The 24,224-nt window shown below is 51.2% G+C and overlaps 6 protein-coding genes across 6 annotated transcripts; 5 read left to right on the top strand and 1 right to left on the bottom strand.

Moving 5' to 3' along the window:
- Nucleotides 1-1,883: 1,883 nt before the first annotated feature.
- LOC110485027 (proto-oncogene Mas-like) lies at nt 1,884-2,937 on the top strand. Its single transcript, XM_031504871.2, has one exon. The coding sequence runs from the start codon at nt 1,884-1,886 to the stop codon at nt 2,838-2,840; it is 957 nt and encodes a 318-aa protein (XP_031360731.1). The 3' UTR covers nt 2,841-2,937.
- Nucleotides 2,938-4,808: 1,871 nt separating this feature from the next.
- On the bottom strand, nt 4,809-5,783 carry LOC116183717 (mas-related G-protein coupled receptor member D-like). Its single transcript, XM_031504951.2, has one exon. The coding sequence runs from the start codon at nt 5,781-5,783 to the stop codon at nt 4,809-4,811; it is 975 nt and encodes a 324-aa protein (XP_031360811.2).
- A 1,630-nt stretch (nt 5,784-7,413) lies between these two features.
- Nucleotides 7,414-8,762, top strand: LOC116183718 (mas-related G-protein coupled receptor member X1-like). Its single transcript, XM_031504952.2, has 2 exons — nt 7,414-7,552; nt 7,741-8,762. Exons 1-2 carry the CDS (start codon nt 7,414-7,416, stop codon nt 8,760-8,762), a joined length of 1,161 nt encoding a protein of 386 aa, XP_031360812.2.
- Nucleotides 8,763-10,370: 1,608 nt separating this feature from the next.
- LOC144246503 (proto-oncogene Mas-like) lies at nt 10,371-16,077 on the top strand. Its single transcript, XM_077784347.1, has 2 exons — nt 10,371-10,874; nt 14,669-16,077. Exon 2 carries the CDS (start codon nt 14,779-14,781, stop codon nt 15,754-15,756), a length of 978 nt encoding a protein of 325 aa, XP_077640473.1. The 5' UTR covers nt 10,371-10,874; nt 14,669-14,778; the 3' UTR covers nt 15,757-16,077.
- A 1,782-nt stretch (nt 16,078-17,859) lies between these two features.
- Nucleotides 17,860-20,778, top strand: LOC110484932 (mas-related G-protein coupled receptor member H-like). Its single transcript, XM_077784344.1, has one exon. It carries the CDS (start codon nt 18,564-18,566, stop codon nt 19,497-19,499), a length of 936 nt encoding a protein of 311 aa, XP_077640470.1. The 5' UTR covers nt 17,860-18,563; the 3' UTR covers nt 19,500-20,778.
- Nucleotides 20,779-21,232: 454 nt separating this feature from the next.
- Nucleotides 21,233-23,184, top strand: LOC144246530 (proto-oncogene Mas-like). The gene is made up of 2 exons (XM_077784444.1): nt 21,233-21,921; nt 22,154-23,184. The coding sequence occupies exon 2, from the start codon at nt 22,264-22,266 to the stop codon at nt 23,182-23,184; it is 921 nt and encodes a 306-aa protein (XP_077640570.1). The 5' UTR covers nt 21,233-21,921; nt 22,154-22,263.
- The last annotated feature ends 1,040 nt before the right edge of the window (nt 23,185-24,224 follow it).

Raw genomic sequence — 24,224 nt, 5'->3', positions numbered from 1 at the left:
CTTTGGGGAAAGCCTGGAGTGACAAGACAAGGGGGAGTTGTTTTAAACTGGAAGACAGTGGATTTGAATTAGATCTTGGGAGGAAATTCTTCCCTGTGAGGGTAGTGAGGCACAGATTGCCCAGAGAAGCCTTATTCCTGCAAGTGTCCAAGGCCAGGTTGGCAGGGATTTGGAGCAACCTGGGATAGTGGAAGGTGTCCCTTGCTGTGGCAGGAGGTTGGAACAAAATGAGCTTTAAGATCCCTCCCAACCCAAACCATTCCATGATTCTATGACATGATCAATGGCACAAAGCCAATTAACATTGAGAATTATCACCTGTCATCAATCCCCAGTGGAGAGAGATGCACCAGTGGAGGCTGCAGTGAGCTGAGACAGAGCTTAGGTGACATTAAATGTTCACAGTCTCTTCAGATCGAGTGGAAATTTGGTCACACAGAAGCCAGGAAACCACTGAACCACCAGGCCTTCCTCTGTTCTCACAGCAGAAAAGCTGCACAGAACTTGAGGATACTTCTGCTAATTTCTGAAAAAATTTGATCATTTGTGGCCACCCCTGGAGCAGGTTGAGAGGGAGGAGCAGCCACAGGGCTGCTCTCCACAGTGTTCATGCTGGAAGTGCTCAAGGTGCCATAAGAACTGAAGATGGGATCATCCAGCTCTGCAGTGTCAGAAGTTCCCTGGTTTCAATCAACCCTAAAGGAAATCATAGCATCCTCAAATAATTTGGGCTGAAAGGAACCTTAAAGCCCAGCCAGTCCCACCCCCTGCCATGGGCAGGGACACCTTCCACTAGCCCAGGCTGCTCCAAGCCCCATCCAACCTGTCCTTGAAATTCCCTGCACCACACACTTCTTTTCCCTCTGTCCATGGGGTGACGTGCCTGGGGTGTTGGGATGGAACAGCAGTGATTCAGTCTGTCACGTTCTGGGTACTTTTGGAAGTCTGTCTCCATGTGTGCTGCTGCACCACAAAGAGAGAACAGAGGATTCATGCTGGCTACATGGTTCAGTGATTCATATCTTCCCAGAAAACCCCGATTTTTGTTCCTATCCTCTTTTTAACTTCTCTGCCTTCCATGTCTGAATTAACAGCTGGTTGGGAGACAGCAGAAAAACCACTGTATTTGTTCTCATCAGGCCATATAAAATGTGTTAAACCCTTTTTTTCTCACCTCCAAGATTCTCAATAAGATCTCAGTACCACAGGGAAGGAAACAGTGACTTAACTCATGGAGTAATGTGGAAAAGTTATCAGAACCACAACTCCCATGTCCTGTGAGGACAAGATAATCTGTGGTTTCTTACATGTGGTTCTTGCAGTTTCTGAGGGAGAAGCTGAGAGCTCTGCCAGACCAAAATGTTTATTTGTTACTGTACATGAGACCCAGGAGAACCACATCAAATGGCATTTTAATAAAACAGAAATAACTCATCAGTGTAAAATACAACCAGTTATTCTCATGGAATCACAGAATTCCAGAGTGGTTTGGGCTGGAAGGGACCTTAAAGATCATCCAGTTCAAACCCCCTGCAACGGGTAGGGACACCTTCCATTATCCCAGTTTGCTCCAGCCTGGCTTTGGACACCTCTATGGATGGGGTAGCCACAGTTTCTCTGGTCATCCTGTGCCAGAGCTTCATCACTGTCCCAGGGAAGTATTCCCAATATCCCATCTAAATCCACACTCTGTCAGTGTGAAGCCTTTACCCTTTGCCCTTTTACTGCAGTCTCTTGGTCCCTTCCAAATCGATTTCTTTTGAGATTCCATGAAGTCAAGTTCTATCTACAGAGCCTTGGAACAAACCAAGGAATCCCTGTAGAAAAATCACCCTGGAGCTATCACCTCTCCCCTCTCTGCTCCCAGGTCTGAGTCACCCATTATGAGACCCTCAGCCACACCAATCCTCCTTCCAACCACAGCCATCCATGCTCCTGGGACCAACCAGAGTGGGGCTGTGGGACAACCCGAGCCATCCTACACTGTCCTCAAGTTCATGGAGAGCTTCTGCCTGCTGAGTGCTGCCTGTGGGATGGTGGGGAATGGCCTGGTCCTGTGGTACCTGGGCTTCCGCATCCGCAGAAACCACTTCACCGTCTACATCCTGAACCTGGCGGCCGCCGACTTCGGGTACCTGCTGTGCATCGCTGTGGAGACCGTGCAGTACCTGATGCAGTTCAACGTGGGGGTGCAGTTTGGGATATTCCTCTTCCTGGATCTCTTCATGTACGGCACGGGCCTGTACCTGCTGACGGCCATCAGCATCGAGCGCTGCCTGTCCGTGCTGTCTCCCATCTGGTGCCGGACACACCGCCCAAAGCACCTGTCTGCCGTGGTGTCCGGCCTGCTCTGGGCCCTGTCCCTGCTCCTGAACACTCTGGGATATGTTCTGTGCACCGTTCGCCCCTCTCACAGGGTCTGCCAGCGCCTGCTCATCGCCATTGGAGCCTTGGATTTCCTCGTCTGCGCGCCCCTCATGCTGATCTTCAGCCTCACCCTCTTTCTGAGGGTCAAGTGCAGCTCCCAGTCCTTCCAAACGGGCCGACTCTTCACCATCATCATGCTCACCATCCTCCTCTTCCTCATTTTCGCTGTGCCCCTCAGTGTCCTCATCCTCCTGGACTTCTTGGGCCACAAGTTCATGTATTCCCCAGAGATTGGCTTTGTGCTGTCCTGCATCAACAGCACCCTCAACCCCGTCATTTACTTCCTGGTGGGAAGCTACAAGGATCGGAAATTCAGGCTCACCCTTAGGCTGGCATTCCAGAGGGCCTTCCAAGACTCAGCGGATGAGAGAGATGAGCGGGAAACGCGGGACACGATAACCATGTCCTCCTAAAATCCTGCCTGGAATGTCTTGGCAGAACTGAATAACTCTGAAGTTCTGGGAAAGGTTCATCTCACCTGACCCTCAGTACCCTCTTTGTAGATATTTTAGGTCATTATTTTAAGTCCCCATCTGTGGCACATAAGCACCTGGATCACAGAAGTTACCTGACCTATATTTAGGACACATTAAAAGTTCTTCTTTCTTTCCAGTGACTTCTAAATAATATTAATTTGATAAGGCTGAAGTGGCTTGGTGTCTGAATTTCATCAAAGAAATCCTACTCAGGATAAATCCTTGTCATTCATAAACCCATAAATTCTGTGTTGCTTTTCACTCAGATCTCTGAAAATGAAATAATTTCAGATCTCTGAAAATGGTATCAACAATCCTGTTGGAAGCAGACATAAAATTCTTGGAAAGTGAATCCATCTATCTAACTTAGAATTCCCATGTCTGAGCACACACGCAGCCTTTTGTGGCTCACAGAGCTATTCTGGGCTTCTAATGTGAGCATTTCAAGGACTGAAAAGTTTCACATCCACCAAGTCCTTTTCTTCTCTGAACAAGGGATGTTTCCACACCACAGAGCAGAAAACGCCTTCCAACTTGCTTTAAAAATTTATTAACTGAATTTTATCCTTGCTTATCTTGTATTTCAAAGAAATACATGACTGGAAATTACTATTTTATATTATTATATTGTTGCATGTTATTTTAATTTCCTCCTGCCCTTGGCAGAGTCTCTGCATTTATCTACATCATGCATTAGGTTGTAATTTCTTCCCTTAAAAGGACAGATCAGAATCCATAGCTTTTAAATCTCCTTTACCAATAGAAATAAATCAAAAGATAGTGGGAAAAATACAGGAAACAGAATAAGGTAAATAAATACCATGATTTTCAAAAAATTATTCTCTAAAACAAATCCTTTGAGGGGCAAAATGGGATTATTTGTGCTATCAGACTACCTTACATTTATTCTTTTAACCAAAGTTATTAGAAAAAGTCAATGTGGGTAATTTTCTTTGAAAAACCTCACAATTCATGTTCAAAATGTTCTGGTTTTGATGTCTCAAATGGCTTTATCATTTTGAGAAATGAAACATTTTTCTATTGTTAAAAAGACTGGAATTCTCTTTTTTGTTTGGTTTCTTTTTCCCCACGGGGATAAAAATTGTATTTAAAGTTGTTTTTGTTGTTATCAGATTTATCAGATGATAAAAACATGCAGAATGTAAACTCAGATAAATACTTTTTTTTTAAATTTAAGGCAGAGGAAGAACCTTTCAGTCAGTGTCTACTCAAAAACGACAGAAAAGCCAAGTTTATTTTATAACACCTAATTCCAGGTGGTTTTCGGTATAACACTTCTGTGCTTAGGTGAATAACTTTTCCTCCAATGATTCCAGAGGGAGCGGTACCAGCCCCTATGTAACTGACCCAACTATTTATGGGGATTCAGCACACCAGGGATATCCTTCTTCATCTGTCCTACCCAAGCAAATCCTTTGTCATTCTGAATCTTTATTTTTTAATTTCCCCTGTACTTTCTTATTTTTTCCATTTCTCTCCCATTCATTCTCTTCCTTAATTTCCTTTTCTCCTTGTTGTATTTTTTTTCATTTCTCTCTTTCTCTCTCACCCCCTTTCTCCCTTTCCCTTTTCTCACACTTTCTTTCTCTTTTTTCCTCACCCTTTTCCCCAAATTGTAATTTTCACCCATCTCTTACCCACTCAAACTCCAAATCCCACCATCACCAAGCCAACACCCCTTGCTCTGCCGATTTTTGCAGAATTTGTTTCACCAACAGAGTTTATTCCCAATGGATGGGGGAGTCAGGGTAGTTCCATGGGGAATCAATACAGGTGAGGAACACGACTGAGCCTGGTTATGCTGCATGGAGTGCCCTTGTCTCCATACTTCAGGCTTTCTCTGAGGTGCCACATCTCCAAAAGTGCCTCATGTGCAGAAGTGCCTCAGAGAGCTGTCACCTCCACCACAGTGTCCCCAGGGCCGTGGCTCCCCTCGTCACTCTGAGCTTTCTCCTCAAACACCCTCCGCAGAGCGACTTTAATGGAACACTGGAAGCGGCGCCGCCGGCAGCTCCCCACCAGCACGTAAATCACCGGGTTGAGGGTGCAGTCCAGCAAGGCCAGCAATAAGGAGAGGTCTTCTGGGAATAAAGCGCCAGAATCAGGGAGATGGAGGAAAACCTCCATGCAGAAAGGGATGCCGAAGGCGAAGAAGAACAGCAGGATGTTGAGCAGGATGGCCACAAAGAGCTTCCCTGGCTGCTGCCTCCGGGAGCCACAGCGCAGCTTGAGGAACAGGAGCAGGTTGGAAACCAACATCACGAAGGACAAAATCAGGGAAATCACAAAGACAACACCTGCAAGGATAGTCTCAAACTTTTCAGTAAAAGTGAGGTAGGCAGAAGACACTAAAATCCCCGTGAGGGTCCAGAGGGCCCCACTGACGACGCCCGAGAGGTGCCGGGGGCGGTGGCAGCGGTACCAGATGGGGCAGAGGACGGAGACGCAGCGCTCCACGCTGAGGGCTGCCAGCAGCCCCAGGCTGCTCAGGTCAAACAGGTGGCACAGGAGTTCCACCACAAACACTAAATCTATGTAGAGAGGAGCAAGATGAAACAAAGATGTGCAAAATGTTGCTAAGGTCAGAAAAGCCAACATAATCAGGAGAAACAGAAGGAGCAGGGAGAAGTCAGCAACAGCCAGATTCAGGATGTAGACAGTGAAAGGACTCTGCTTTGTGTGGAAGCCCAGGAACCACACGATCACCCCATTCCCCGTCAGCCCACAGAGGGAAATCCCCAGGCACACCCCTGCAAAGGCAATCATGGTGTAGGGAATGCTCGAGCATTGAGATATGATATATTCCTCCAAGTCCATAGATCCGTAAAGTGTATAGTTTGTTGTGCTGTTCTCCTCCATGGTGAATGATCTTGCTCCCAGCAGCTGCCTTCTCCCTTTCCCTCCACCTCCTAGGGAGAGAGGGGAAACCTGAGGGAAATAAGGGACGTCAGCATTCCCAGCACTTCCCATCTGTCTGCACAGCCCAACGCCAACCCCGGGAAGAACCCTCACCCCTGTAGTGACCAGGACAGGCTCCCAGCCCTCCAGCCCTGACCCTAGACAGGAATCTCCCACCAGTCCATCCCTGGACTCCTACCTCCAGTAGGACAGCACTGTCACAGCAGCACCAGGAGAAAGGATTTGGGGATGGCTGCTGGAACCACTGGCTCTGCTTCAGCTTCAGCTTCAGCCCTGGTGCCTGGGTGCAGCCCTTGGCCCAGAGACCGCATCCCATGGTCAGAGCCTCCCCTCACAATCTCCCCACATCAGTGACAGCTTCCCCTCACATGTCCCAGGGACAGAGACCTTATCAGGACGAGGTGCCCACATCACCCCCTTCCTCTCCTCCCTCCAGTTCTTCATGAGGAGCTGCTGATCTGTTATGATCCTATTAATGCAGGCACGTGGACTTTTGAATTTTAAACATCATTTACTGGATCTAAAACAATAAAAAGGAAATGACAGTGCAGATAATATTATGTCCCTTTGGATGCTGGGAATCCTGTGTCAAAATCCTCCTCTGGTCAGGGCAGATCCTGTCCGTGGAAGGGGTACTCCACTATGATCTGTTCAGCTATTACAGCATTTTCTAAACCACTCAGAAATTCCAGACTTCATTAGATACCAACAGAGCCCCTGAGCAGCAGCCATGGGGATGAGCACTGTCCTTGTGTCCAGTTGCTGTGGGAAATCACCAGTGCCCAGACATGGGACTGCACGAAGGCTTTGCCCTCAGCCTCTAATCCCATCCTGTCTAATCCCAATCATCAGCCTAATCACCCCTGCTGGGCATGTGTCTCCTCAGAGATTAGGTTTGTGGGGTACATGGTGCTGCCAAAGCGCTCTTATCTCCAAGTGGCTCCTGCCACAACCTCAGCCTTCCACAGCAAGGGGACTGGCATTTTATTTCTTATTTTCTGCCCCTTTTTCATGTGTTCTCCATCTCCTTGGTGTTGTATACTGTGCTTGTCGTCCCCAGGACTGGTGGTTGATGTGCTCTCCAGGGTGTCCAGCCTGGAGCTGCAGGATTTGGAGCTAGAGAAAGACTTGAAACAAGGAGAAACTTAGGCTCAGCATCCATCCACAAGAGGGAGATGGAAAAAGGTGCAACTCCTGAAGTTTCTCCCAGAAGGAAGTTGGAAGAAGTCTTTGAGGACGAGTTCCATGTCACTAGAGGCACTGAGCAATTTGTGCTGTTGTATGTCTGCACATGAGTGACTTCTCACTCCTGAAGGTCTCTGTCTCATCTCTCTCACCCCTCTGCCATCCTCCATCCCTGGGAATGATTTATATCCCCTTCTGCATTGATGAGTGGAGCACCGGGCACACGCAGTGAAAGCCAAAAGCCCCTTGCATGGTGGGATGATATTGGAGAGTGGCAGAGGAAGGGGGTGATGTGGGCACCTCGTCCTGATAAGGTCTCTGTCCCTGGGACATGTGAGGGGAAGCTGTCACTGATGTGGGGAGATTGTGAGGGGAGGCTCTGACCATGGGATGCGGTCTCTGGGCCAAGGGCTGCACCCAGGCACCAGGGCTGAAGCTGAAGCTGAAGCAGAGCCAGTGGTTCCAGCAGCCATCCCCAAATCCTTTCTCCTGGTGCTGCTGTGACAGCGCTGTTCCTACTGGAGGTAGGAGTCCAGGGATGGACTGGTGGGAGATTCCTGTCTAGGGTCAGGGCTGGAGGGCTGGGAGCCTGTCCTGGTCACTACAGGGGTGAGGGCTCTTCCCGGGGTTGCCGTGGGGCTGTGCAGACAGATGGGAAGTGCTGGGAATGCTGACGTCCCTTATTTCCCTCAGGTTTCCCCTCTCTCCCTAGGAGGTGGAGGGAAAGGGAGAAGGCAGCTGCTGGGAGCAAGATCATTCACCATGGAGGAGAACAGCACAACAAACTATACACTTTACGGATCTATGGACTTGGAGGAATATATCATATCTCAATGCTCGAGCATTCCCTACACCTTGATTGCCTTTGCAGGGGTGTGCCTGGGGATTTCTCTCTGTGGGCTGACGGGGAATGGGGTGGTCGTGTGGTTCCTGGGCTTCCACACAAAGCAGAGTCCTTTCACTGTCTACATCCTGAATCTGGCTGTTGCTGACTTCTCCCTGCTCCTTCTGTTTCTCCTGATTATGTTGGCTTTTCTGACCTTAACAACGTTTTGCATATCTTTGTTTCCTTTTATTCATCAGTATAGATATTTTGTGTTTGTCCTGGGGTTCTTGTGCCACCTGTTTGACCTGAGCAGCCTGGGGCTGCTGGCAGCCCTCAGCGTGGAGCGCTGCGTCTCCGTCCTCTGCCCCATCTGGTACCGCTGCCACCGCCCTCGGCACCTCTCGGGCGTTGTCAGCGGGGCCCTCTGGGCCCTCGCAGGGGTTTTTGCTTCCTCCCTCTACCTCACCTACACCAAAGACTCTGTGAAAATCATTGCAGGTGTAGCCCTTGCCATTTCCGTGATTTTGTCCCTCATGATGTTGGTTTCCAACCTGCTCCTGTTCCTCAAGCTGCGCTGTGGCTCCCGGAGGCAGCAGCCAGGGAAGCTCTTTGTGGCCATACTGCTCAATGTCCTGCTGTTCTTCGCCTTCGGCATCCCTTTCTGCGTGCAGGTTTTCCTCCATCTCCCTGATTCTGGCGCTTTATTCCCAGAACACACCTCCATTTTGCTGGCAGTTCTGAACTGCTCCGTCAACCCGGTGATTTACGTGCTGGTGGGGAGCTGCCGGCGGCGCCGCTTCCAGCGCTCCGTTAGAGTCGCTCTGCGGAGGGTGTTTGAGGAGAAAGCTCAGAGTGACGAGGGGAGCCACGGCCCTGGGGACACTGTGGTGGAGGTGACAGCTCTCTGAGGCACTTCTGCACATGAGGCACTTCTGGAGATGTGGCACCTCAGAAAGAGCCAGAAAGATGGGAAAACATGGCTCTGTACTCAGTGCTGTTCCTGTATTCCCCATGGAATGACCCTCATTGCCTTAGCCCCAAGGAATAAACTCTGCTATACTGATCATTTTCATTTTGTTACTCCCCCTAAATCAGATTCCGATTTCTGCCTTGTGTTATTTTTCAATGTGGTAACTCCGGCCCCAGATTTTATTGAATAAACAACATCTGGGCTTTGCTGCACAGCTTGTCACTGGTAAACAGTGTCCAAAAATGGCTCACTTACTTGTTTTTCCCCATTCTAAAGCCTCTGGCTTGTCTGTGAGGAGGTCAGGTATCTGTCTCACTCCAGAGCTCTTCCTAAGGCTGGTGCCTGCTATGGTTGAAATGAGCTGTCTGTTGACAGTTCCAAGAGCTCCTCATTCCTTCTGGGAAAAGCAGTTTGTGTCAGGCTCCTCTTAGAAACACTAACTATGAAATCACGTCATTGAATGAGTTCAAATTGCCCCCTATAATTCCACAGGGAGATTTTTAGGACTCTGCAGGACAAAACATATGATTTCTGCTTCAAATCTATTTTTCCCACATGTATACTGCAATTTCAGTGACCCTGGACCTTCACCATGCAGTTTCCAAGAGGATTCATGCAATAATCAATTCTGTGCCTGAGATGGAGCACAGGAACAGAGCAGAGGGATGACTTAGGATTTCAGCAATGTAATTTCTGCTGAGAAGAGGCAAATCAATGCTGCTCTCCTGGCTTTAATCCTTAGAAAGTTGCAGGGTTCCCCTGAGTCATCTTCCACACTCCCTTGGCAGTCAGACTGCAGCCTACAGGGAATTCAAGGAACTCCTAGAAAGCTGAGGTGAGATGATGCCAACACAGGCTGACATGTGCCTCAGGGATTTGGAATGCTTCTGCTGGAAGCTGCCAGCCCTGGGACCAGAACTGTCACCTCTCTTCCCTGCTGACACCATGTTTTGTCCCCAGCTATGGAATCTCACATCTCCCACAGCCCAGCCCCTTCATGATCCAGGAGATGATGGGGCTCCAGGAGAGGTAGAGAGGGACCTTGGACAAGAGCATGGAGTGACAGGACAATGGGGAATGGCTTCCCACAGACAGAGGGTGGGTTCAGATTGGATATTGGGAAGGAATCCTTCCCTGAGAGGGTGGTGAGGACCTGGCACAGGTTGCCCAGAGGGGTGGGGTCAGGTAAAAACAAACACAAATGCTTCCATGTGTGAGGAGGAGGAGGAGGATGAGCCCTAATGAAGGGCTGGAAAGAGGATCACAGCACCCCAATATCTGGTCCCTAATACTTTCATTGCACCATCAAGGGGATTGGCAGTAATGAGGGTGGCCTCTGAGTGCTGATAACATGGCTGCAAGCAACTGAGTGCTGTCCTTCCCTTGGGCTGTGGCAGCCTGCAATGGAATGACAGAAATTGAATTCTCAGCTCAGTTTCATTTCTTGAGGCCAGGGAAGGTTTTGGCAGTGATCCCAGATCTCTTCCCAGAATGGGAGTTGTTTCTGAGAAGCAGCCAAATGCTTCAGCAGTGCTGTGAGCACTCACAGAACTGCCAGCAGCCCAGTGCCACCAGCACCAGCAGCAGCTCTCTGCTGCTGGAGGGAAAATGACCCCTCAGGGTAGGGAAATGAGGAATGGCAGAACCTGCTGAGAGAGGGAAAGCATTTGGAGAATGTCCCATTGGGAAGAGTGTTTCTAGTCAGGAGGAGATGAGGAGCCACTCAAAGAAATCTGCATGTTGAGATATTTCCTCTCTGGCAGAAAACAAGTCAAGACAAACAACTTCGAGGAAGTGAAATTCTGACGTAGCCAAAGATTAAATTTCCGATTCTCCCGCCAAGCCTTGCGAAACAACTGAGGGACAGGGAAGAGAGAGGAGCCAGCAGGACAGGAGTGAGGAGCTCCTGGTGATCTGGGCACTTTCTCCTTCATGTCACTGACCTGGCAGGAGCCGCTTTAGGACATGGATCCCAAAGGAGCCAGAGGTTCCAGGAAGCGCCGCTGATCTGCACAGACCCCTTTGCCTGCTGCTGCCCCACAGGGAACAGGTCAGTGGAATGTTTTCCTTCCTCTTTATCCCAAACTTCCTCTCCTCCAGCAGCTGCTCTGTTCCTGCCACCCTCTCCCAGTGACCCCAGTGCCCTCCCCAGCTCCTCTCTCTTCTCCTGTGCATCCCAGCTGTATCCTAATTCTGAACTGGGCCTGAACAAACTTTATAACACATTGCAAAGCATTTGGAAGCAGAAATTCTTTACCTGCACAAGACACAGAAGGATCTCTTCTTGTATTCTGTATATGGTGAGACTTTACAACAGGGTATTAATACATTGTAGTCTTTAAAAAGTGTTGCTTATCTAATGCATAATCACAATTTTCCTAGAACTCATTTCCATGCATCCACCTCATCCTAGAAATCCTTTTATGATCCTGGAGGTTTATTAAGAGGGGTCTCTCTGGTGGTCATATTCAATGAATGCTGCCATATTAAAGGTGACTTTGCCTTGAACTTTTCCTCTGGCCATGCACTGTTGCTTCTTGTTCCAGAACTTGCCCCAAAACCCCTAAAGGCCTCCTTCTCTGTTTCTGCACTGGTTCCTCCCATGTTTGTCATCCTGTGTGCCAGCTATTACATCCTGTGAGAAACAACCACCCACTGTTTAAAATTTTTAAAGGTTTATTAAACCTTAACAAAAAAACACAGCAAAAGGACTGACTAAGGAGAAACAGGTTGGGAACTTCCCTCCTGGCTGCCTAACATGTGGCTGGCTCATGTTCAGGATGGATGCTTCACCTTTGATACCGTGGTTGGATTGCATCAGCTAACCCTGCCCCCCCCCGCCAAAATCTGTCAGTCAGCTCTTCTTTGCTGTTTGTTGCTGGAGCTTGCTTTCCTGCAGCTTCTTTGGAGGGTAAGTTGTTCTCATGCTGCACACCCCCACCCCAGCAACAAGCTTTTGTGCAGGCCTTCTTTCTACCTGTCCTAGATGACTCAAGATCTCTGATGGCAACAGTACAGAGAGGGGAAAGCAGACTATGGGGAGAACAGGGGGCAGCTAAACAACAGACTAAATAACATAATTATACCTCAATAAAACTTCTCTTAATATTCACACAGTATTCATCCCTTAACTGCCAGAGCCAATTGTGGAGTTGCGTTATTTGTATGTTTTATTATTCCTGTATTATGTATTGGTTTATTCCTTTGTACCCCCATGTACAACTTGGTTTGTCCCCAGTTTTCCCGCCTTGTCCTCCCTTCCCGCCTCTCCAGTGGCTGTCCATCACCCTGGAAGAGACGCAGTTCACCCCTTTACCCCCCCCGGGTGCCTTGTCTGTCACTCGGTGCCCCTTCCCATCCATCCAGAAGCTTCTACTCAGGGCACCGGGTGATTGGGCGAGGACCTGGGGCTCCCCCCATATCCTTCCCCCATTGGACCCCACCATATCCCCCCATCCCGGAGCCACCCCCTATCCCTATCCCCACTGGTCGTTGGATACCCCTCCCTTACAGTTTATAAGCTGGTGCAAACACCTTGTGCTTGTTCCTGTTGGCTGGCACCGTTCTAGGATATTTGGCCCCGTTGGGCTACAATAAACTCGGACTTAGCCCCCAGCAGGATCCGTTCTTCATTTACCACCGCGAGGCTTGCTAGCGCTGCCCGGAACCCACAAAGGCACTCTCCAAACCCCAGCTGGGAGCGGCGGAGGGTGCCTCAATCGCCCGCCCTCGCCCCACAAGAGCTAGACGGGGCTGAGAGAAAAGGGATTTGGGGCGGGAGCGCGGCAGGCAATCATCTCATGATCTGTCTATAACACATCCTTTTAAATTCTGGCCACTTTTGAACAACTTCGGAAGAAGTGAAAATGTTTTTTCTCTATGTTATTTATCAGCCTCCTGCCAAACAGCCCAACCCTCCCACCCCACCATTTCCACAGCTCTCCACCCCTGCACATCTCACTCCTCCCCACTGAATCCTTCCCACTGCAGGGAGCTGCTGAGGAGCCTCATGGTCCATCCCTGGATTCTCCAAGCACTGACTCCCCATCCACTCTGACCACAGCCAGGGCCACATCCCACCGCCTGCCCAGCGTCCATCCATGGGATGAGAACCATGTCCCCCCCTGCCATCTCACCTCTGCTGCACCACTGTGTCCCCCTGGTTGTTCTGTTCACTGCATGCACAGCAGCATCAACCCCTTCATCTTCTTCTCAGTAACAAAGTGCTGGAGGTGCTGCTCCATGGAGTCCCTCAGGGAGTGCCTCCAGAAGGTCTCTGAGGAGCCAGAAAGAAGCTCTGCCCACAGGAATGATGCCACCCCAGGTTGTCCTGTAAGGCTTTGGGGCAGTGTTTCTCTTGCAGACGCTCCTCCCGTGCTTCATCCCTGCTGTTCAGCCCCCCAGCCTCCTTTGGAGAGAAACAAGAGGCACTAGAGGGATGGCTCCACTGGTGTTTATTGGGGTGGAGAAGCATGGAATTGCCAGGAGGAGTGGAAACACTGCTGGGGGTCCTGAGTGGGGCAGGAGAGGAGTGGGGATGTCAGGAGGGGAAGGCAGCCTGGGGGGAATTTTGAGAGGATGCCAGAGGGGGGCTGGATGCCTTAGGATTTTAGCCTTTATATTTTTCAAATCCTGTACTGCATTAGTGCATAACTCTGAACTCCATGGAAATGAAATTGTTAGTTAACTGTCTTCACATTTTGGTCAGAAAAACAATCCCTCCAGACCTGAAATTCAAGGACACTCTATGCCTCAAGCCTCAAAAGGTATAGACAAAAGTGAATTGGGTGGGGAGCAAACTGGGGGTAAATGACTTCATTACCTGAAGCTGTAATTGCAGGATTAACCCCTGATTTGTAAATGGACCAAACTTATATCTGTCTGAAAATCTCGTGACCATTGTCCATTTGGGGTATGGCCCTCTCAGAGGCTTTGACTGCCCAAGGGGTACCTTTGGAAGGCCTTTGATAAATACCTGCTTTCATTCTCTTCACCTTGTCTGCCCTCTGTTCTAGGAAGCCACGCCAAGGCATCAGGCAGGCAGGGGCTGGAAGGGGCAGGAGGGGTCTGGGTGCCACCAATCCCAAATCTCCCACTGGACGGCAGCAGAGCCCAACAGGCCACACTTGCAGCCAGGGAGTGGCCTTGACTGGGAAACCAGCGGGATGGGATGGGAGGGGATGGGACGGGATGGGGCGGGATGAGGAGTGGGGCAGAGATGGGGATGAGGAGTGATACCAAAATCAGCCAGAATCAAGCTCCTAACACCAACTAATGGTGTTACCGAGGGAAGTACTAGGCAGCAGGACACACAGAAGGATCTCTACTTTACAACATGCATTTTATCCATTATAACCATACACAAGTGTTAAAAAGTTTTTCTTATATAGTACATAATCACCCTTTTCCTAGAACTCATTTCCATACATCCACTTCCCACTGAGCATCATTTCATGGTCCTGGAGGTTCATTGAGGGGGGCTTCTGGTTGACGCATTCACTGATTGCTGCGATATTAAAGGTGACCTTGCCTTGAACGTTTCCTTTGGCCATGTGCTCTTGCTTCTTGTTACAGAACTTGCCCCAGAAATAATGTGTGCCTCCTTATCACTTTCCCCAGTGGGTCCAGCCACATTTATCATCCTGTGTCCACACCTTTACATCTTTTAATCTTTCTGCCCAGTTAGTCTTCAAGGAACTTCAGGGGAGTTGAAAATGTTCATTCTCTCGTATTTATCAATCCTCTGCCGTATGGCCCAACCCTCCCAGCTCCCTCTCCCACCATTTCCACCGCCCTCCTCCCCTGCACATCTCACTTCTCTCCACTGAATCCTTCCCACTGCAGGGATCTGCTGAGGAGCCTCATGGTCCATCCCTGGATTCTCCAAGCACGGACTCCCCATCCACTCTGACCACAGCCAGGGCCACATCCCACCGCCTGCCCAGCGTCCATCCATGGAGGTGAGCACCGTGTACCCTGTTTTCACCTCACCAACCGACGGACCTGGTCAGTGTGAGATCAATGTCTCCAGCGTGGCCTTACACTTTGCGACGCTGCTCGTCGGTGGCTGTGGGCTGGCTGGGAATGGGGCTTTCCTCCGGCTCCTCCAAATTAATGCCATCACTGAATTTGTGGCATTCAACCAGGCCAGCATCAACTTCCTATTCCTCATCTTCATGGTTCCCTCTGCCCTGCTCTTCCTGCCGGTGGAGTTTTCCTGCTCTGCTATAATGCCCCCGATGTATCTGAGCTTGCTTTCCCAGCTGTCACTGTTCACCTACACCATGGGGCTCTACCAGCTGATGTTCATCAGCATTGAGAGGTGCAGGTCCATCCTCTGCCTGTTTTTCTGCACTGGGCAACTTTCTGAGCACCTGTTGTGGGTGGTGATGAGTGCCCTTTTCTGGGCCCTGTTCTTTGTTGTCACTGCTGTCAATCCCACGGTGACTTCCTTGTGCCAGTCACATGAGCAGGAACAATGCCAGGTGGCTCTCACCTCAATGTATGCCCTCAACCTCTTCCTAGTTGCTGTACCCATGGTCATTTCCAGCACAATCCTCTTCATTCATTTCAAGCAGCAGCAGCAACACAAGAAGCTCGACATCGTTATCTTCCTCGTTGCACTCTTCAGTCTGCCCCTCAGTCTCTGGTCTTTCCTGCAGCAGCTTGGTTACACAGCTGTGCCCTCCCAGGCGGTTTTCCTGCTCACCTGCATCACCAGCAGCATCAAACCCTTCATCTACTTCTTGGTGGGGAGCTGGAAGAGAGACTGCTCCATTGGGAGCTGCTGGAGACACTGCTCCATGGGCAGCTGCAGGAGGCACTCCTCCATGCAATCCCTAGGGAAGGCACTCCAAAGGGTGTTTGAGGAGCCAGAAGAAAACAGTGCCCACAGAAATGATCCTGTGGAAATGATGGACATGGATGTCTGAGCCTTTGATTCTTCCCACTGCACTGCTGAGAGACACCAGTACAGTGGCTGAGGGATTCCTTGACTGACCTGATCAATAAATCCCCACATGTTCACCCTCCCTGTGCTGGTGCATCCCCCACCCCATTTCCAGCCCGCACTGGGCTCTGATCCGTGCTTGGGAGGCCTCAGCCTTGAGGAGCAGCCCCTGGGCTCAGCTCCTCTGGCGCTGATCACAAACACCCTCTGCTCCCAGGAACTGCTGCTGTCCAACCACCTCCTGGGCTTTTATCAACAGCCTTGGCAATTCTTTCACTTCCCTGGATGCCACAGCATCCCTGCTCTCACGCTTCCACAGCGAGTTGCCGGCTCCCAGGGTGGCCGGGGTGAAACATTGCTGTGGCTGAAGCCCATCCCTTGGGCCCTGTGAGCAGGGCCAAAAGGAGCCCCTTGGAGCTCTCCTGGTTCCAGCAGCGCTGAGCAGAAGCTCCCTGGCCCTGGGGCCTCTCCGAGCTGGGATCTCTCCGTCTGCTGCCCTCGGGTGATCCCCGAGCGCCGGCGGCTCCTGGGCCGATCCCCCAGGGCTGGAGGCCCAAGCCTTGGCACGGTGAGGAGATGCCAAGGGATCCACAGGGAGCATTTCCCTGCCTCCCCGGGGAATTTCTCACAGGCACCCTGCACTGACTCTTCCTGTCTGTGTGCACACACGGGAGCATCTGCTCTGGCAAATGTGGGGAAATGCTGCTCTCTCAGCTGCTCAGTGCCTGAGACACCTCCGTGGGTCAGGCCTGGCAGCAAGGTTAAGGCCTGAGATACCATTGCAGCTAAATCTGTTCCTGTTATTTCTTTGCTAAATTGTTCAGTTCAAGGTAGAAAAGCAGGAATGGCTGGGAGAAGCAGAGACACTGCTCATGGCCCCAGGTGGAGCAGGGCAGGAGCGGGGCTGTCCTAGGGGAAAAGGCGGCCCTGGGGTGGGACTGGAGGTGGTCAGAGGGTTCCAGAAGGGTCGGAGTGTTCTGGAAGGGTCTGGAGAATTTTGGGAAGCCTCTGGATGCTGCTGATCCCAAATGTCCTGACTGGAGAGCAGCAGAGCCAAATGGGCAGCGCTTCAAGGCAGGGAGCAGTCACGGGACGGGACGGGATGGGACAGGACCGGAGAGGATAGGATAGGATAGGATAGGATAGGATAGGATAGGATAGGATAGGATAGGATATGGAGTAACTCCGCTGTTCTTCCTTGGGCCAAGGGTAGTTTTTGGCAATGATCCCAGAGCTCTTCCCAGAACCAGAATTATTTCTGAGAAACACCCAGCTGACTCACCAGCACTGGCAGCATTCCAGTGCCACCACCATACCTCTGCTGCTGCAGGGACAATGACCCCTCAGGGAGGAGGAATGAAGAATGGTAGAAGCCTGTCAGGAGACAACAGGCAGTTGGAGAATGGGACATTCTGCAGGGTATGAATGTTCCTCATCAGGAGGAACTGAGGAGCCGTTATCAAATACTCAATTTTGAGCTTTTCACAAAAGCCTCTTCCCCTGTTGCAAAAATAACCCAAGATAAATAATTCTGAGGAAGTGAAGTTCTGATGTAGCCAAAGATGCAATTTCTGACTCCCCCCATGACTCCACCGAGCCCTGGGGAGCAACACCAGGACAGGGCACAGAGAGGAGCCAGCCGGGCAGGAGTGAGGAGCTCCTGGTGATCTGGGCACTTTCTCCTTCATGTCACTGACCTGGCAGGAGCCGCTTTAGGACATGGATCCCAAAGGAGCCAGAGGTTCCAGGAAGTGCTGCTCATCTGCACAGATCCCTTTGCCTGCTGCTGCCCCACAGGGAACAGGTCAGTGGAATGTTTTCCTTCATCCCTGCCCCACCTTCCCCTCCTCCAGCAGCTGCTCTGTTCCTGCCACCCTCTCCCAGTGACCCCAGTGCCCTCCCCAGGGCTCCCTCCTCTGCCCTGAGCTTTCCTTCCACATCCCCTTTTGGAGTCCAGGACATCCCTCTGGCTGCCATGGCTGTCTCAAGACCCTTGCAGGGGGCTCAGAGACCTTGGCATGAAGTCAAAAGTACCTGTGGCTTTGATTTTAGCCTGTAGAAAAAGCTGTCGACTTTGTATGATGAATTACAAGCCACAAGGGTTTGAGTAGTGTAGTGGTTGAATTAACAAAGGGTGAAAAACTGGAATTTTGGGGGTTTTTTTTTAGAATGGGATTCAGGGGACAAGATGAAGGGATTTAGGCGTGTCCTGACCTTCTTCTCCTACTTCTTGTCCTCTGTATCTTGGTGTGATGGTGACACTTGTCTATTGGTTTAAGATAGAGACACACTATTGACCATAAATGATAGATATTGGCACATTATTGTAAACAGAGTAAACATAGTTTTGAGTATAAAATGTAAACGCTGCATGAGGCAGCACACAGAATGCCATGGCTGAATCACTAGACAGAGCTAAGCAGGTCAGAGAATGAATGTTGTAGATAAGGAAAAATAAACAACCTTGAGAAGCTGATCCTGCACATACCAACTCCTTCTTTGGCTGCTCAGGCTGGGAGAAGAAGGACATTTACAATCTTGGGGTTACCTCAACACAAAGACCCTGAGAATCCCCTGCCAAACAGCCCAACCCTCCTACTTCCCTCTCCCACTCCACAATTTCTTCTGCCTTCATCCCCTGCACATCTCAGTTCTTCCCACTGAATCCTTCCCACTGCAGGGAGCTGCTGAGGAGCCTCATGGTCCATCCCTGGATTCTCCAAGCACTGACTCCCCATCCACTCTGACCACAGCCAGGGCCACATCCCACCGCCTGCCCAGCGTCCAACCATGGAGGTGACCACCATGTCCCTGCCTGCCATCTCACCCACTGATGGAGATGATCTGTGTGAGGCAGATGTCCCCAGTGTGGCCATACACAGTGTGTCACTGCCCATCTGCCTCTCTGGGCTGGCCGGGAACGGGGCTGTGCTCTGCTTCCTTGGCTCCCGCTGTTCATCCAGGAACACAACAACCCATTACATCCTCATCCTGACTTTTTTGGACTTCCTCTTCCTCCTCGTTCTGTTGCCCTCCTCTCTGCTCTTCCTGCTGGAGAATGTGTCCTGCTCTATCATCCTGCCCTTGCAGTATGTGGTGATTCTTTTCCAGATGTTACCGGTGTCATACAGCATGTGGCTGTACGTGCTGGCATACATAAGCATCAGGAGGTGTAGCTCCATCCACTGCCCTCTCTGGCACTGCTGCCACCGTCCCCAGCACCTGTCATGGTTGGTGGATGCCCTGCTCTGGGCCTTCCTCATCACTGTCATCATTGTCTTTGCCACAATGCTTTCTCTGTGTGCTTTCCAGGTATCGGAACACTGCCAGTTTTCTCTCATCTCCATGTACACCTTCAACCTTCTCCTCTGTGCTCCCTTTGTGCTCATTTCCATCACAATCCTCTTCATTAAGGTCAAGCCTGGCTCCCATCAGCAGCAACCCAAGAGGCTGGACATTGTTATCTGCATCATTGTGCTCCTCACTCTGCCCCACAGCCTCTGGACCTTACTGCAGCACCTCGGTTACAACATTGTGACCTCCCAGCTTGTTTTCCTGTTCAACTGCATCAACAGCAGCATCAACCCCTTCATCTACTTCTTGGTGGGGAGGTGCTGGAGGCCCTGCTCTGTGGGGTCCATCCGGCTCTCCCTCCAGAGAGTGTTTGAGGAGCCAGAAGAAAACAGTGCCCACAGAAATGATCCTGCCATGGACACAGTGCTGTGAGTCTGTTGATTCCTCCCACTGCACTGCTGAGAGACACCAGTACAGTGGCTGAGGGATTCCTTGACTGACCTGATCAATAAATCCCCACATGTTCACCCTCCCTGTGCTGGTGCATCCCCCACCCCCTTTCCAGCCCGCACTGGGCTCTGATCCGTGCTTGGGAGGCCTCAGCCTTGAGGAGCAGCCCCTGGGCTCAGCTCCTCTGGCGCTGATCACAAACACCCTCTGCTCCCAGGAACTGCTGCTGTCCAACCACCTCCTGGGCTTTTATCAACAGCCTTGGCAATTCTTTCACTTCCCTGGATGCCACAGCATCCCTGCTCTCACGCTTCCACAGCGAGTTGCCGGCCCCCAGGGTGGCCGGGGTGAAACATTGCTGTGGCTGAAGCCCATCCCTTGGGCCCTGTGAGCAGGGCCAAAAGGAGCCCCTTGGAGCTCTCCTGGTTCCAGCAGCGCTGAGCAGAAGCTCCCTGGCCCTGGGGCCTCTCCGAGCTGGGATCTCTCCGTCTGCTGCCCTCGGGTGATCCCCGAGCGCCGGCGGCTCCTGGGCCGATCCCCCAGGGCTGGAGGCCCAAGCCTTGGCACGGTGAGGAGATGCCAAGGGATCCGCAGGGAGCATTTCCCTGCCTCCCCGGGGAATTTCTCACAGGCACCCTGCACTGACTCTTCCTGTCTGTGTGCACACACGGGAGCATCTGCTCTGGCAAATGTGGGGAAATGCTGCTCTCTCAGCTGTTCAGTGCCTGAGACACCTCCGTGGATCAGGCCTGGCAGCAAGGTTAAGGCCTGAGATACCATTGCAGCTAAATCTGTTCCTGTTATTCTTTGCTAAATTGTTCAGTTCAAGGTAGACAAGCAGGAATGGCTGGGAGACGCAGAGACACTGCTCATGGCCCCAGGTGGAGCAGGGCAGGAGCGGGGCTGTCCTAGGGGAAAAGGCGGCCCTGGGGCGGGACTGGAGGTGGTCAGAGGGTTCCAGAAGGGTTGGAGGGTTCTGGAAGGGTCTGGAGGAGTTCAGGAAGGCTCTGGATGCTGCTGATCTCAATTGCCACAGTTGTTTACCTGGAGTGAGTGTTTGATTGGATTCTGGTGAAGACTGTTTGAGCCTGATGGCCAGTCCAATTCACCTATGTCTGGACTGTCAAGAGAGTGTCATGAGTTGTATTAGAGTTAGATATATAGTTAGAGAAAGTAGTCTGTAGTTTTAGTATCTTCCTTTATATAGTATATTAATGTATTTTAGCATAGTTATAATAAAGAAATAATTCAGCCTTCTGAATTGAGTCTGACATTGTAATTTCTTCCCATTGTTTTCCCCTGCATTTACAGTAGGCTCCTGCCGCATTTATCATCCTGAGAGATCCTGAGGAGCACAGGGGACCTGAGCTTTCCTCCTCTATCCTGGGTCCTAGAACACTATGGCCAGGAGGAGCAGGGACACTGCTGGGCTCCCTGGTGGAAGAGGGGAGGAGTCGGGCTGTTGGGGTGGGAGAGGGGGCCCCAGGGACAGTCTGCGGTGTTGCAGGAGGTTTCACAGGATTCAGAAGAGGGTTGGAGCTGGTTGGAGGGGCTCTGGATGCCGGCAACCCACATTCTCCCCACTGGAGGAGAGCACAGCCTGACAGGCTGTGCTTGGACTGTGGGAGCAGCTCCATCTGGGAAACCTGAGGGATGTGATAGGATGGGGTGAGGATGGAGAGTGGGGATGGGGATGGGGATGGGGATGGGATGGGATGGGGATATGAGGAGGAAGCAGCTCACCTTCCTCAGCAGCTCAGCTGCTTCCTCAGCCCAGAGCATGTTTAGGCAATGATCTCAAAGCACTTCCTGGAACAGGAGCTGTTTCTCAGAAGCACCTAGCTGCCTCATCTACACATCCAGCACTGGCAGCAGTCCAGTGCCACCAGCACCACCAGCATCCCTCTACTGCTGCAGGGACAGTGATCACTCAGGGAAGAGAAACGAGGAATGGTAGAAACCTGTCAAGAGAGGGAAGGCAGTTGGAGAATGGGACATTCTGCAGAGAAGGAGGGTTTCTCATCAGGAGGGAAAGAGGAGCCAACCACAAAAATCTTCATTTAGAGCACCTGACAAAAGCCACTTCCTCTGAAGAAAAAGAATTCACACCCAAGAGAAATAACTCAGAGGAACTGAATTTCTGAAGCAGGCAAAGTTACAGCTTTTCACTCACCCACTACCTCATGTGTCCACCCAGCGTTGGGGAGCAAGATCAGGACAGGGCACAGAGAGGAGCCAGAGGGATGGGAGTGAGGAGCTCCTGGTGATCTGGATACTTTCTCCTTCATGTCACTGACCTGGGAGGATCTGCTTTAGAACATGGATAACAAAAGAGAAAGAGGTTCCAGGAAGCACTGCTGATCTGCACAGACCCCTTTGCCTGCTGCTGCCCCACAGGGAACAGGTCAGTGGAATGTTTTCCTTCCTCCCTACCCCACCTTCCTCTCCTCCAGCAGCTGCTCTGTTCCTGCCACTCTCTCCCAGTGACTCCAGTGCCCTCCCCAGGTCCCCACTCCTCTGCCCTGAGCTTTCCTTCCACATCCCCTGCTGAACAGCCCAACCTACCTGCCTCCCTCTCCCACCTCACAATTTCCAGGGGGCTCCTCACCTGCACATCTCACTACTTCCCACTGCAGGGAGCTGCTGAGGAGCCTCATGGTCCATCCCTGGATTCTCCAAGCACTGACTCCCCATCCACTCTGACCACAGCCAGGGCCACATCCCACCGCCTGCCCAGCGTCCATCCATGGAGGTGACCACCATATCCCTGCCTGCCATCTCACCCACTGAAGGAGATGATCTGTGTGAGGCAGATGTCCCCAGTGTGGCCATTCACAGTGTGACACCGCTCATCTGCCACTTTAGGCTGGCTGGGAACGGGGCTGTGCTCTGCTTCCTCCAACTTAAAATTTGTAACTCTGACTTCTTTGACATGGCTTTCGTTGACTTCCTCTTCCTTCTCCTCACAGTGCCCTCCACCCTGCTCTCCCTGGTGGAGGACATGTCCTGTTCTATTATCATGCCCTTGCTGTACCTCAATATTCATTACCAGTTATTGGTGATCACCTGCTACTGGGGGCTCTACTGGCTGATGCCCGGTGGCACTGTGTACTACATTGACAATCTCTGGCAGCTCTGCTGCCGCTCTGAACTTCCTCTGCACATTTTTAGGGTGGTGGACGTTTTCCAATGCTGGGCCTTCTTTACTCTCTTCACCTTTTTTCCCATGGTGACATCCCTGTGCCCATCACACTACCAGGACCACTGCCAGACAGCTCTCATCTCCATGTACACCATCATCCTGCTCCTCTTTGTTGCACCCATGGTCATTTCCAGCACAATAGATTTCATTAAGGCCAAGTGGGGCTCCCAGCAGCAGCAAATCAAGAGGCGCGACATCGTTACTGTCCTCACTGTGCTCCTCACTCTCCTCCTCATAATGTGGAATTTCCTGCAGAAGCTCGGTTACATCACTGTGCCATCCCACATGGTTTTCCTGCTTAACTGCATCAACAGCAGCTTCAAACCCTTCATCTACTTCTTGGAGGGAAGGTGCTGGAGGCCCTGCTCTGTGGGGTCCCTCCAGCTCTCTCTCCAGAGGGTCTTTCAGAAGTCAAAAATAAAAAAAGCCTGCAGAAATGATGCCCCCAGGGACACGGGGGTCTGAGCCTGCTGGTCTCTTCCACTGCTCTGCTGAAGGACCCCAGGAGAGTGACAGAAAGTTTCCTTAAGTCTCCTGATTAAACAATATCCACAGGACCACCCTCCCCATGGTGGTGTATTCCTGCAGAAGTAGGGAGCAGGAGCATTGCCTTGGGTGATTTCTGGGGGATGCTCTGCAGGGAGCACATTGGAGTATGGCTTTCCTCCTCCCTCCTGGATCCACACGGCTCCAGGCAGTGCAGCTGGGCTCAGTGCTGTTCCCCAGCTCTATTCCCCATGGAATGACCCTCATGGCCTCAGCCCCAGGGAATGAACTCCATCTCCTTTGGCTCAGCAGATGAGTTTCATGGTTTTTTCAGGGAGCTCTTCCTGGCACAGCATGGGATATGTTAAGCCCTAGGGACACAACCAGCACGGGGTGGCACAGATTTCCCAAATTCCTGCAGGGCTGATGCCTCTCAATAGCAGGAGAAGGGTTGGCATCATATGGAGCATCCTTCCCCTTCTGTCCAGCAGAGCCAGCCCTGCATTCCCAGCTGATGGGAAAGGACACCAGGTAGGGCTGCAGAGCTGGGGAGGGACAGCAACATTCCCTTATCCTTTCAAAAGGAATTTGTCATGTTCTCTAATTCCAGAATTAAATCCTTCTGACTAAAGTGCAGGGTCAATAGTGAACTCCCTTGAAGCCTTTGGTGCCTGTGACCAAAAAGAGCTTGAAACACAGAAATTCCCATCACCGGATTCTTGGACCATTGAATTGCACAGAAATCGGGGTTATGCTGCTCTTCTGCAGAATGGGGCCATCCTCTGCTTCCCCAGCATCAATGTCCAAGGAAGCCCCTGACCACCTCCATCCTGAGCCTGGCCATCCTCAGGAGGAGCTGAACAGTGACTCTGCACAGCAGCTTCAGCCACAGCTCAGCCTCTGCTGATCTTTGCATTCTGTAACCAGCCCTAAATTAAGCCCATTTATGTCTTTGATTCCAATGTGGTAAAGCTGACCACAGAAGCTGTTGAATAAACAACATCCAGGCTTCAGTGCAG

This window comes from Lonchura striata, chromosome 6 (assembly GCF_046129695.1).
Source record: "Lonchura striata isolate bLonStr1 chromosome 6, bLonStr1.mat, whole genome shotgun sequence".
NCBI classification, from domain to species: Eukaryota; Metazoa; Chordata; class Aves; order Passeriformes; family Estrildidae; genus Lonchura; species Lonchura striata.
This window is presented reverse-complemented; position numbering and strand designations above follow the sequence as displayed.